Raw genomic sequence first — 12,014 nt, 5'->3', positions numbered from 1 at the left:
TATCACTACCATATTTGGGCACATCACATTTATTTTGTAAAACTAGTTTGATAGTGTAGACAGAGCCTTAAAGTAAATGATATACACAAGTCTAGTGATAAAAATTATGTATTTTAATTGGCTCATTTTATAATACAGTATTTGGAGAGAAAAACTAAAAATATATCAGATTTCTAACAATGTATTAGCTACGCAATATTAGGCAAGCCATAAATAATGAAGTAAAACAAGGAACATCAAAAACATTTTATATTTATTTGGAAGAGCTGTTGGATAAACTGATACAACTTTTGTGTTTGTTTGTTTTCTGAACAGGGTAGTTCTCTCTTCATAGGCCTAGGCCTAAGCTACTGTAAAGGGTGTAAATTAAATAGATAAAGACCAGTTATACTACGGAAAGATAACGATAAATAGATAGGGCAAACATTTTTTTTTTAGAATTTAAAAAACAAGAAATCAGACAAGTTTTCACCCTAAGAACTAGGATAATCATTTATATTGCTTACATCTCCAATCAAATGACGTCATGATTAATAATAACAATAAAATACAAACATTATTTTCATAGAAGACAGTATAGGTTTAAATGATTATCATCATCGACCGTTGTCGCCCGTATTATGACGGGCTTCAAATAATTGCAACGCGTAATTTTCATCGGAAACGTAAAATTACGTTTATGATCAAGTTTAAATAAACTAACGTTTATGATTGCCATCACTAAATTTAATTACAAACGAACATAGGCCTATATGCCTACATAAGAGTAGTCGACAGAAGAGTTGCCTATTTGGAATTGGATTGGTTGGTGGGCAGTCTAAGCGCGCTACATTTGAAGAACACAAAATCGCGGAAGAATATCATAACTTCAGAAGGTTTGTAGACTAACAGCTGATGTTAGTTCTACTAGTTCCGCGATATAGTTCAATTTTAATAATACAACTGTTTTAACAGTACAATACAATTTCTGCAATATTTTTAGATAATAACGAAGTTTATATTAGCACCTATTTATATACTACTATTATATATACATTAACTATTCCATGTTTTTAAATTAAAACAACATAATTATATAATCACAAATAAATGCTTGCTTGCCATAATAAATGAAAGATTTGAAAAGTTAAACAATATTTTCAATTTATGCATAAGTTATTACCAAGTTATCAAATTCGTTATAAATCAAATAAATAAATTATTAAAAATTAATAAAACATTCTACGCACATATCAATGTTTTATTTCCCTCCATCCACCACCCCCCCCCCCCCCCCCGCCCATCTCGATATTTATTCTCCCTCATGTCACACATTCAAGAAATATCTTTTTATAGCTTTTGATGCTAAACTTTCAATTTTAAAAACGTCAATTCTTACTGCTAATTGTAATTTTAATAAAACAAAATGTTTAAATTCAGTGCGAACATTCAATTTAACTTCATTTTAATCATCATCATTGCACTAAATATTCCAACAATTGCTGTTATAATAATAAAAATTATATAATAAAATAAAGGAAAGTAAAAATGTATGATAGTTTAAAAAAATATCAAAATAAATGTTCAAAATCAAAACTTTAGATATTATATAACATTTTATATTTAAAAACCTAATTAGTGCCTCTGTTTCAACATAGAGGAACTTAGAAAATCCTTAAAAACCTTAAAAGTGGAGAGTGACAAACAATTTCCACTCCTCTAAAAATAATATATATTTGTTTATTTGATAAACATATCAAACTTTATGTGACAAAAAATGTGATGTGCCCATATATGGACATGATGTCATATCACTACCATATTTGGGCATATCACTACCATATTTGGGCACATCATACTTTTTTTTGTTGAACTAGTTTGATAGTGTAGACAGGGTTTTAGTTTATACTATCCTTAAATCCTCGTCATATCTACATAATTTTACAAACTTTCCTTATACTATTGTAATAGCGCGATATAAATATTGTTCATAATTTTCTAAGGCATCTACGATAATTCTGAGTAAAAAAATATATAGATATGATGAACCTATTGATTATTGATCAACAACGTGTATCAAATGATGTAATAATAATAATCAATAATTGCGAGAGTGAGAAATAGGATCCACTATGGAACTGTGGCAACCTAACATTATGATAATGTTGATGAAATGTTGATAAAATGATAACATGTTGATGAAATGTTGATAACATTATGATAACATGTTGATGAAATGTTGATAACATGATGATAAAATGATAACAAGTTGATAAAATGATAACATGATGATGAAATGTTGATAACATTATGATAATAACATGTTGATGAAATAATATGTTTATGAAATGATAACATGTTGATGAAATCATGATAACATGATGATAAAATGTTGATAATAACATGTTTCTCTATCTTTTAAATACTATATAAGGCTCTTGTGTACACATTACCACCAGATGAGCCAATGAGAGTTAAGCATCTTGCTTAGGATTTCCGACAAGACAGAACAGATATCTCTCGAACATTTTCCTCCACGCTGTCTTACTTCATACAATTTGCATAAACTGATTCAATCTCGCGGGGAATCACACGTTTCACATTTGCTGAGGGCGGGGTGATTTAGGAAGGTACAGAGTCGACAACTCCATTGTTGATCTTCGTCCGGTTCCATGACATATACGTACCCATCATCGCCTTCACGCACAGACGGAACTAGAAAAAACAAACCAAACATGAAGCAAAAAAAAAAAAAATAAAAAAAAAAATAATCACAGAATCAGTTGAAAAACTTGGTCTTTTTTTGGGTGAAAAATCTCTCCCAACCAGTGATTAAAATAAATAATAACATTTATTACCTTTAAATTGTGGAACAATTGCCCTAGGGTCAGGGTGGCCTGGCTGTACTGGTCCTGGAGCACCTGTGTATCCTATATTTTCATAAAATCCTTCTTGATTCTTTCCTGTAAAAAAGTATATTCACGATGTCCAGTATTTTTTTCATCTAAGCTAACACTAGAGGGTGCACTTCTAAAAATAGTGTCATATACAAAAACCAAAGAGATTAAATATATAAGTAACTAGAGATTAAAATCACGGCTTAAAAAAATTAAGCCATGTCCCCTACTCTGTCACGCACCAGTGCTCATACGTTGCAGCATGTTGATTATGCGACAAAAAAATGTGATGTGCCCATATATGGACATGTTGATGTCACTAACATAATCAAGTATGATGCTTGGTCCTGGGTTCCCGTCGCATGTCAGGATTTTTTTCCCAAGGACAAAATTACAACTCCACTCTCAAAGACTGTAATAAGACTTTGTTTATGTAGAGCATCTTGTGTATATGTTTGTCTTGTGAACCTCTGAGGGTCCCTAATGATCAGCAATTGCTGAATGGATCACCCTCATTAAATATGGTGTAAAAAAAAAAGAAGAAGCATATCACAACCATATTTGGGCACACTTTTTTCTCAAACTAGTTTGATAGTGTAGACAGACCTTTGGAGATTCAGTAAAACATACCTTGATTCTTATGTAGTTCTATCTCACGTGTCATGCATTCAATATCAATAGCTAGCTGTCTATTGTCTTCTGAAAGTTTTGTAATCGTTTTTGCCTACAAAATTAAACACACAAATATCATTAGCATTGTACAAACATGTGCAATTTTAGAAGATTGTGATGTTTTAAAAGTAACACACATTTTTACTTTAAAAATTACATTTTCATAAAATAGTAAACATGCTAAATTACCAATGACATTTTATATAATATAAAAAACACAACCAAGTGGTAAGAGGCATAGAATAATAATAATTTATTGGAAAACTTCAATTTTACAACAGATTACTATTATATGACTGCAATTAAATATTAGAGTGGCAAATTCCATTGCGACCATTGTTCTAATAGACAACCACAGGATGAACTCCCGAGATCAAAGGATTTATCTGTGGCTGCCACACGATCAGTTCCACGCCCATTCAGACACTGCGCGCGCAGCGGAGAATATACAATAGCAATACCACTATATAGATAAGTAAAATAGTATAAATAACCACGGCAATCAAACAACAGGATGCTCTGGAGATCAAAGGGTTTATCTGTGGCTGTGACACATTCAGTTCCACTTCTCTAACAGACACCGCATGCTGCAGAGATTTTGTCCATAGTACTGTACTGTTGGTATTTGTAGCAGCCAGACATAAGATCAAAGGACTGTTAAAGATGTATTGTCCCCCTGAAAAAATAATTCTTAAAAAAATTTTGGTTGAATATTCCATTTTAATGTAACATAATAGTTATCAACTTTGACAAAAAATTGGATCGAAAAAAATGTATTTACCTGAAAAAATGTAATTTAAAGCACAAAATGGTCAAATTGGCTGCCAGCCAATGGATTTTTGGTTGAATTTTACCATTTATTTTGTCATTTTATAAGTGAAAACATGATTTTTTCCGATTTTTTTTTCTATTGAAGTGATTAACTAGATTAAAACTACAATATAGCATATTCAAAGTCTGATTTAATTAATCTTCATTTTTCATGTTTTTGGGGGACAATACATCTTTAATAGTTTCTATCTTGGCAAGGCGAACTCTGTCCTGTTGTTAGATTGCCTTGCTCCAACCTACCGTACACTGTGTGGATTTAATTGCTCGTTTGGTTGCCAGTTGTTTTTCCATTTCTTCTACTTCTTGCTTTAACTTTTCAAGGAATTCTTTTTCTTCTTTATAATCTTTATCTAAACGTTCAGATCTCATTTTTTGATGAAGAAGCAAGGCTGAAAAAGAAATTCAACATAGCCGTGTACTTAATTGGTAGACAATTGGTAATCTGCCATACGATGTACACACAGAGTGCTGTTATGCTTTTTTGCTGCACACTATTACACCCCAGTGCATGATAGTGAAAAAATAGAGCGTGCACACATGAATCATTTTGTCTGATTGGCTACATCCTTGAACCAATGTTATAATGGAAACTAGTACGGTATTATACTATACCTTGTGTATATGCATATTCCTCCTGTTCTTTGGTGATTGGTAATGGTGGTTGGTTCATATCTGGTTTCAACTCTGGACTATCCGTCAGAGAGCTCAGGCTAGACGCTGGCGACATCATCGGCTTAATCGGTGCTGGCGTACCAAGGGATAGATCATTAGGAGTAGAGATTAAAAGCGGTTTGAGTTGTTTCCCGAGGTAGTGTCTACCGAGCATAGGACTTGTGTTTGCGTGGTGCAATACGGCATTTGACCTGCTGGATGTCGGGGTCACTGGTAAACTTTGTCTGTGGTAATTCAAACTTGATATAACTGTGTTATCGGACGTTTGCGATGTAGAACCGACATTGTATGGATAATGGCTGTCATTGGCAACATACCGCGGATCCGACATTGGTACAGGGGAATGACGTTCTGGCTGCTTTATGTACACACTCGCAGTCGTAGAGTATAAACGTGGTTGCGGTGGCGCACTTCGGTTATGGTATGTATATGGTACATATGGCGGTGTATAAGGGTATTGGAGCATGAATGTTGATTTATCAGGTGGAGCGGAGACGGGTCTTTGTTTTGCGTCAAGATGTATCGAAGCCTCCGATATACTTCGTTCATAGTGTACAGCAACATTGGGTTCACTGTACCGGTGCTTTTGAGGTGGAGAATGTCCATGATGTACACCGTTTGCATTATATCTAAGTTCTATATTTTGATTGGGATTCGCTGTTGTTTTATAACTAGCTGGATAAGATTGCAATACTAGTCGACAAGCTTCATAATTATTAGGATTCTGCGAAAAAAGTAAATGTAAAAAAAAATTAATCGTTAAAAACTATATTTTAATTCATCTTTTTACCGAACTATACAGTACTGTAGGTGAACACCATAGACTACTGACCTGTGCAATAACGCTGCGGATGTAATTATCTGGAATATGAGGAAAAGCTGCACTCAAACATTGCAGCATATGATGATTTGAATCTGCTGATGTTGCCATTTTATCGTTTCATATTTTATAAAAAAAAACGCTTCATTACCCGCTTGAAAACATGAATCTGGAATATTATAAAAAAAATACTGTAATATAATAAAAATTTGGCAAGATCAGGGGCGGATCCTGGATATTAAAATAGAAGAGGCTTATGACATAACAATGACACATTGTCGATTGGCACGAATATAGGCCTAGAGCTAGGCCTTGTTATCGAATTTAGTTATGGTACTCTTGCACATATAATTTATGGTAAATGCCACATTAGTTGCGCGAAAATGACACTCCCATGTAGTGCATTAGTTAGGCCTGTCCTAACTAGCCTAGCTAGGCCTAAAAAATAGAGGAGGCCTGTACCCCTACACAAGGCCTATAGTAGTACTAGGCTACTAGACTACTCTAGAGCTAGAAGACTAGGCTATTAGGCCTAGGCCTAGGCTAGCCTATATAGGGCCTAGCGCCTACTACTTCTTCTTCAGTCTTAAGGTCTATTATATATATATAGGCCTGATGGTGGAATTAACCGACACATATAATGTTGAATTCATTTAATGTTATTTAGTTTATTTAAAAAAGGTGTGGCGTTTACTCACCTGACATTTAAATTAATTTTTCTTATAAAATCAAGGCAGGTACTATTTATACGATACGGGGAAATGATGAAAGTCGCGAGAATCAAGTGAACCACAACAGCGCCACCTGTTGGCGCAACAGTAAAGTTTATAGCTAAAAGGTCTAAATTTTTAAATATTGAAAAAAACGATTCGTTTGAAAAGACGTTCACTATTATATAATACTTTATAATAACATTTTAAAATTTTAAAAACATAATGCCAGTTATTCTGGTAATAGAAAACATTTTTTTTTAAAATATACAGTTACAACAATTGATAGACAACATACTACTGTATAGTCATTCCACGTGAGACCTAATAGTAATAATAACCGTAAACGCACTTTTAAATACAAAATAATGCTAAAATATATGCTTAACATAAAATTGACAAAAGGGATGTGTCCACCTAAAATAAAATATTAATATGAATTTATACCATGTCCTTAATGTTTTATTGTTGTAAGTCTGTAGAATAGAGTCGAACACCTATATTAGCTTTGTATTCATGGACAGTTTGTCTGAAAATAAAGTTGAATTGAATTAGAGCCATTTTAAATACTGTAATGTTTTAATACGTAATCCGTTCTGGTTTGGACAGTACTATTATAACTTTTTACCAAAAATTGGATCGAAAAATAAAAAGTTTACTTGAAAAATACTGTAGGCCTATTTAAAGTAAAGTGAGTTTTTGGTTGAATTTAACCATTTATTTTTTTTCATTTTATAAGTTAAACATTATTTTTGGGTTTTTTTTCTACGGAAGTGATTAACTTTGTTAAAACTACACAATAACCTACAGTATTCAAAATCTGATTTGATAATCAATTCAAAGATCTGTCTACACTATCAAACTAGTTTGACGAAAATTGTGTGACCCAAATATGGTAGTGATATGCCCAAATGGTACTGTAGTGATGTGATAAATTTGTTTGTCCCATAAAGTTTATTACATAAAGTTGAGCAGACGACATTGATATAAAACAGCCGACCAAAACACTTACAAAACTAGCTTAATAAATGCATTATATTATAATAAAATATATATATTGAAATAATATTATTTAAGTAAATATTTAATTCTGACATTATAGCGTTATTATTTTTATAATAAGTATATTTTTGCATATTTTTTATTATAATTTAATTTGATAATAAAATACATAATCGGACGAGCCTAAATATCTTGACACACAATACGTCATACTTCTAAATACGGAACAATCATAATAAACCACCAGACCAAAGAATATTATTCATGGTCATCAGAGTGAGTGCTATATTTTATTCCAATATTCACCGACACTCTGACAGCAAAACATCAATTGCTATAACAACTTGTTAAACATAGATATTCGAAAATGTCTTCACAAATGGAAAGTATCCTTTAAAGTTTAGTTTAGACTATGAAAAATGACACTGAAAGTTTCAGCAGGCTAGCTGGCATCTATCCTAGGCCAGGCCTAGCTAGTAGTAGTATGTAGGCTAGCCAGCTAGGCCCACCCAGGAGCCAAGATAATAAGCTACCTAGCTAGCTCAGCTGGACGTGCACCCACTGACGGAGGTTCCTGGCTCCCTGGCCTGGTGGTGATTTGGTAAGCAGTCTCCTGGCTACTTATGACTTATTATTGATTGATTAATCCATTTATTTGGTGATAAGTTTAAATTAGAAATTTAAATTTATTTACTCTTTCTCTTTCCCCCCTGTAAATTCAAGTTTTAAAAGATGGAGCTTTTTGCTGTTGCTGCTGGGCATGTATAGAATCTGTTTGATTACTAATAGTACAACCACCGCTACTAACCTATTCACAATATCTTACAATGCACTATGTATAAATTTCAACAACAGCCACTTTTCAAACTGGTTACGAATTCATTCCTCTAACTACTGTTATTGATGCGTTATTGGAGTGAGAACAGAAATGGATAAATCCACATGCCATATTATATTCTGTTTACTGTTTTTAATCACTATGGTAACAAACCGTCCTTAAATAACTTACAGGCCCTATTCATCATCTACCTGCAATTCTGATAAACAAATAAAGCAATAATGAATTATTCATTCCATCTGAACTTACTGTATAATACTGTGCTTAGGCCTAGTAGTAGGTGCAATTTAGGGATCTGTATTGTTGGGATTTGTATTTTAGATCGTTTAGACTTATTTTAAGTAAAATAATTCTATTAATATGAGTAAACAAAGTGCTAATACCCCTAACCTAATTGAAGAACATCTTTTTAATTTGAAATTTTCTGCGAAATCACTGCAAAGAGAGTCAAAGAGATGTGAAAAGGAAGAAAAAGCAGAGAAAATGAAATTAAAAAAGGTAAAATTTACTATTTTTATTTGTTTTGTTTTATTTATGCTTTAAAGTTGTATTACAAAACAAAAGTTTATTTTCAACCATAGTTTTCACAGATTAGGACTTAAATCTGTAGGTCCATTGTACACATCTATACTGTGTGTACTTTAAAGAACACAGTGCATCTTTTGGTAGGGGTACCCTGGTGTATTGGTGGTCCATTTCAGCCCTGAGAACGTACTAATGAGTGCCGTTTAGTGGAAACTGGACACAAAGGAACACTTAGGAGATGAAAGTTGTATGTGTAACATCTAGTCAACTGTGCTTTGATAGTCCATTACAAAGAGAAAGCGCATTTAAGTATAAACCGTTTATTTTTAGGCTATTCAAAAGGGAAACGTGGATGGCGCCAAAATACACGCAGAAAACTCTATAAGAAACAAGAACCAAGCATTGAATATGTTACGCATGAGTGCACGCGTTGACGCTGTCGCTAGTCGTGTGCAATCAGCCGTGGCAATGAAGAAAGTGACATCATCAATGGCTGGGGTGGTCAAGTCGATGGATAGTGCTATGAGGTCAATGAACTTAGAAAAGGTAATCACAATTTATCATACAAATAATAATTAATGTTTATGAGTGCAATGGTACAAATAATCTCATGAGGTGAAAATATAGAACATTTCATCTTTCACTCGATGAAATTATTTGTACATTGATTATTTGTTTTATGTAATAATAAAATAATAAAAATATCGAACATTTATAAAGCGCTCCTTACCGGAGTCTCACAGCGCAACATGAAAAGAATAACTATTGAAATAGGTGATATTTCAATATTTTAAAGTGAGATATAACCACCTACTTTTATTGAGAGACTATGCCAATATATCTAAATTATTCATTTGGTAATTTTAGGTTTCAGCCCTGATGGAAAAATTTGAAAAGCAATTTGAAAACCTGGATGTACAATCGGCAAGTATGGAAGAGACGATGAGCTCTTCAACGACAATGAGTACGCCACAAGCGGACGTTGATAGTCTGATGCAACAAGTAGCGGACGAAGCTGGGTAAGTACAGCGTTCTCGAGTTTATAGCGCTCCTGGTTTGGTCACACAATTAATTGTGTTGAGTGAGTGCCGAGTGGTTAAGACAGTGGAACCGTAATACGTAGCCATAACATCGGCAAGGGTTCAAGGCTCACTTGCTCCATGGTCCTGGTGGTAGAACGAGTCTTCTTGGATAAGGACTATAATAAACCATAGGTCCAGTGTATACATCTAGCTCATGTGCACTTTAAAGAACCTAGTACATATTTCGAGATGAGTAGGGGGTTATCCCGATGTACTAGTACACACACAACCACTGATTGTAACTGGGCCCTCTGGGAGACCAGTCTTTGACTGAAGAGGTCGTCCAGTATAAATATTTTATGTACATGTATATATTTATCTGAACTAAACATCTATTTGTTCTTTAAACAGTTTGGAACTAAATATGGAATTACCTACTGGTCAAACCAGTGCACTTAGTATGGGAGCCTCGACGGCTGAACAAGATGAATTAACGCAGAGACTATCAAAACTCAGGAACACATAGAGGGCAGTCTATGAATATATTGAGAAATAGTACATTTTATCCAAATGCATGTTTTTGTTTTATTTTGAATAACACAGAAGGGTTTGGGGAATTTATTTTGAAAAATAGTATGACCATAAGGAAAGGGTTTTGGAATTTAATAAAGAAATATAAAAAGGATTTTCACATTCAATGTTGTTGCATACCAGAGTAAAATGTCACACTTTCCATGAAACATTTTAGCATCAAATTGTTGCTTCTGCATCTGTGTAGTATTGATGGATCTTGGTATCGATAACATTCTATGCTAGAATTGAGATATTTATGCAAAACTATTAGGCAAAAAGACAATGTTTATAAGCATGTTATCAGTAAATAATTTTTATGATACTGTATTTTTACCTCATACTGCATGTTCCTGTTGCTATCCATCTCACTGAACTTTTTTCAAAACTATTTTCTTAGTTTAGTTTTATTAATTTATTTTTGTAACCGAATACATCAAAACACTAGTGTTATATATACAATACAAAAATGTGATATATATTTTTTTGTCTATTTTTAGTACCATAAATTGAAATTATTTTCTATTATTTATATATCAATACTTTTTTGCAAATTGCAGTCATAAGTGTCAATAACTTTCCTTTCTGAAATGGAATAAAAATTATGAATAAAGAAAAATTTGTTTTCATAAATTGAAACATAAGACAAGAATAGGCTTTACAGTGCATGTACAAATGTGGATGAGGTCATCAGAACAGTGCATGCAAATTAATATTACTATCAGCATAGTTGACTGTGCCAATAGTTGATATTTAGTGTGAAAGCTATCTGCATGGTTAAACCATTGCATTCAATTAATTATTTCCTATAAGCATGGTCAATCCTTTGTCTACCGGTATATTTGATGCATTGTTTTTTTATCATGAAGGTCAACCATACGTCTGATGCATTGTTTTCTATCGTCAAGGTTGACCTTGTGTCTTTATTCTGTTTATCGGCACAGAGAACTAGGTGCATGTCAACCATAGACGCAGAACAATTACAAATGCTATGAATGTAGATGAAGGATGTTACTGTAATTATTTATTAGGACGTTAAAATCTATTGTTTTCATTGACTGTCAGATACATTTACTTTAGTTAAATTATGTATACCTCTGTTGATTAATAAATAACATTACCGATATATGTTTATGTGTACAATTGTATTTTGATTGGATTTAAATTTAAAATTGCAAGATCTACCAGTAAGTCCAGATCCTATTTGCCTACCATCCCAGATTACTTTCTGCTAAAATTCTTCCAGCCTACAGCCTAAATGACATTCAATAGCGCATAATATAGAAGGGAAAAAGTAATTTTGCTGGTCAAGGACAAAGTCGGAAAAATGATGGTGAAGTGCCACATCAGCAGAAAACCTGCTGTAGCACTACATCAGCAGAAGACGTGCTGAAGTGTCGCATCAGCAGAAGACGTGCTGAAGTGTCGCATCAGCAGCAGACGTGCTGAAGTGTCACATCAGCAGAAGACGTGCTG

The 12,014-nt window shown here is 33.3% G+C and overlaps 2 protein-coding genes across 2 annotated transcripts; one reads left to right on the top strand and one right to left on the bottom strand.

The window, feature by feature from the left end:
* Window positions 1-1,268: 1,268 nt before the first annotated feature.
* Window positions 1,269-6,647, bottom strand: LOC144848781 (uncharacterized). Its single transcript, XM_078705712.1, has 7 exons — window positions 6,570-6,647; window positions 5,884-6,040; window positions 4,992-5,775; window positions 4,620-4,768; window positions 3,507-3,600; window positions 2,838-2,942; window positions 1,269-2,694 (listed from the first exon to the last, which is right to left on the bottom strand). Exons 2-7 carry the CDS (start codon window positions 5,980-5,982, stop codon window positions 2,552-2,554), a joined length of 1,374 nt encoding a protein of 457 aa, XP_078561838.1. The 5' UTR covers window positions 5,983-6,040; window positions 6,570-6,647; the 3' UTR covers window positions 1,269-2,551.
* A 1,177-nt stretch (window positions 6,648-7,824) lies between these two features.
* On the top strand, window positions 7,825-11,664 carry LOC144849065 (charged multivesicular body protein 1b-like). Its single transcript, XM_078706036.1, has 5 exons — window positions 7,825-7,969; window positions 8,822-8,919; window positions 9,277-9,492; window positions 9,814-9,965; window positions 10,380-11,664. The coding sequence occupies exons 1-5, from the start codon at window positions 7,951-7,953 to the stop codon at window positions 10,492-10,494; spliced, it is 600 nt and encodes a 199-aa protein (XP_078562162.1). The 5' UTR covers window positions 7,825-7,950; the 3' UTR covers window positions 10,495-11,664.
* The last annotated feature ends 350 nt before the right edge of the window (window positions 11,665-12,014 follow it).

Source organism: Antedon bifida, chromosome 7 (assembly GCF_963402885.1).
Source record: "Antedon bifida chromosome 7, ecAntBifi1.1, whole genome shotgun sequence".
Taxonomy (NCBI): domain Eukaryota; kingdom Metazoa; phylum Echinodermata; class Crinoidea; order Comatulida; family Antedonidae; genus Antedon; species Antedon bifida.
The sequence above is the reverse complement of the archived record's forward strand: the minus strand, read 5'-3'. Positions and strand labels throughout refer to the sequence as shown.

What these genes read in the sequence shown, in the direction of transcription:
- LOC144849065 (XM_078706036.1), top strand. An exon ending in AGAAAATGAAATTAAAAAAG is followed by an intron (nt 8,920 to 9,276) that starts GTAAAATTTACT and finishes GTTTATTTTTAG; the next exon opens with GCTATTCAAAAGGGAAACGT. An exon ending in CAAGTAGCGGACGAAGCTGG is followed by an intron (nt 9,966 to 10,379) that starts GTAAGTACAGCG and finishes TTCTTTAAACAG; the next exon opens with TTTGGAACTAAATATGGAAT.
- LOC144848781 (XM_078705712.1), bottom strand. Translation starts at nt 5,982, where the DNA reads ATGGCAACATCAGCAGATTCAAATCATCATATGCTGCAATGTTTGAGT. An exon ending in TTAAATCCACACAGTGTACG is followed by an intron (nt 3,601 to 4,619) that starts GTAGGTTGGAGC and finishes TTAATTTTGTAG; the next exon opens with GCAAAAACGATTACAAAACT. An exon ending in AGAACTACATAAGAATCAAG is followed by an intron (nt 2,943 to 3,506) that starts GTATGTTTTACT and finishes ACTTTTTTACAG; the next exon opens with GAAAGAATCAAGAAGGATTT.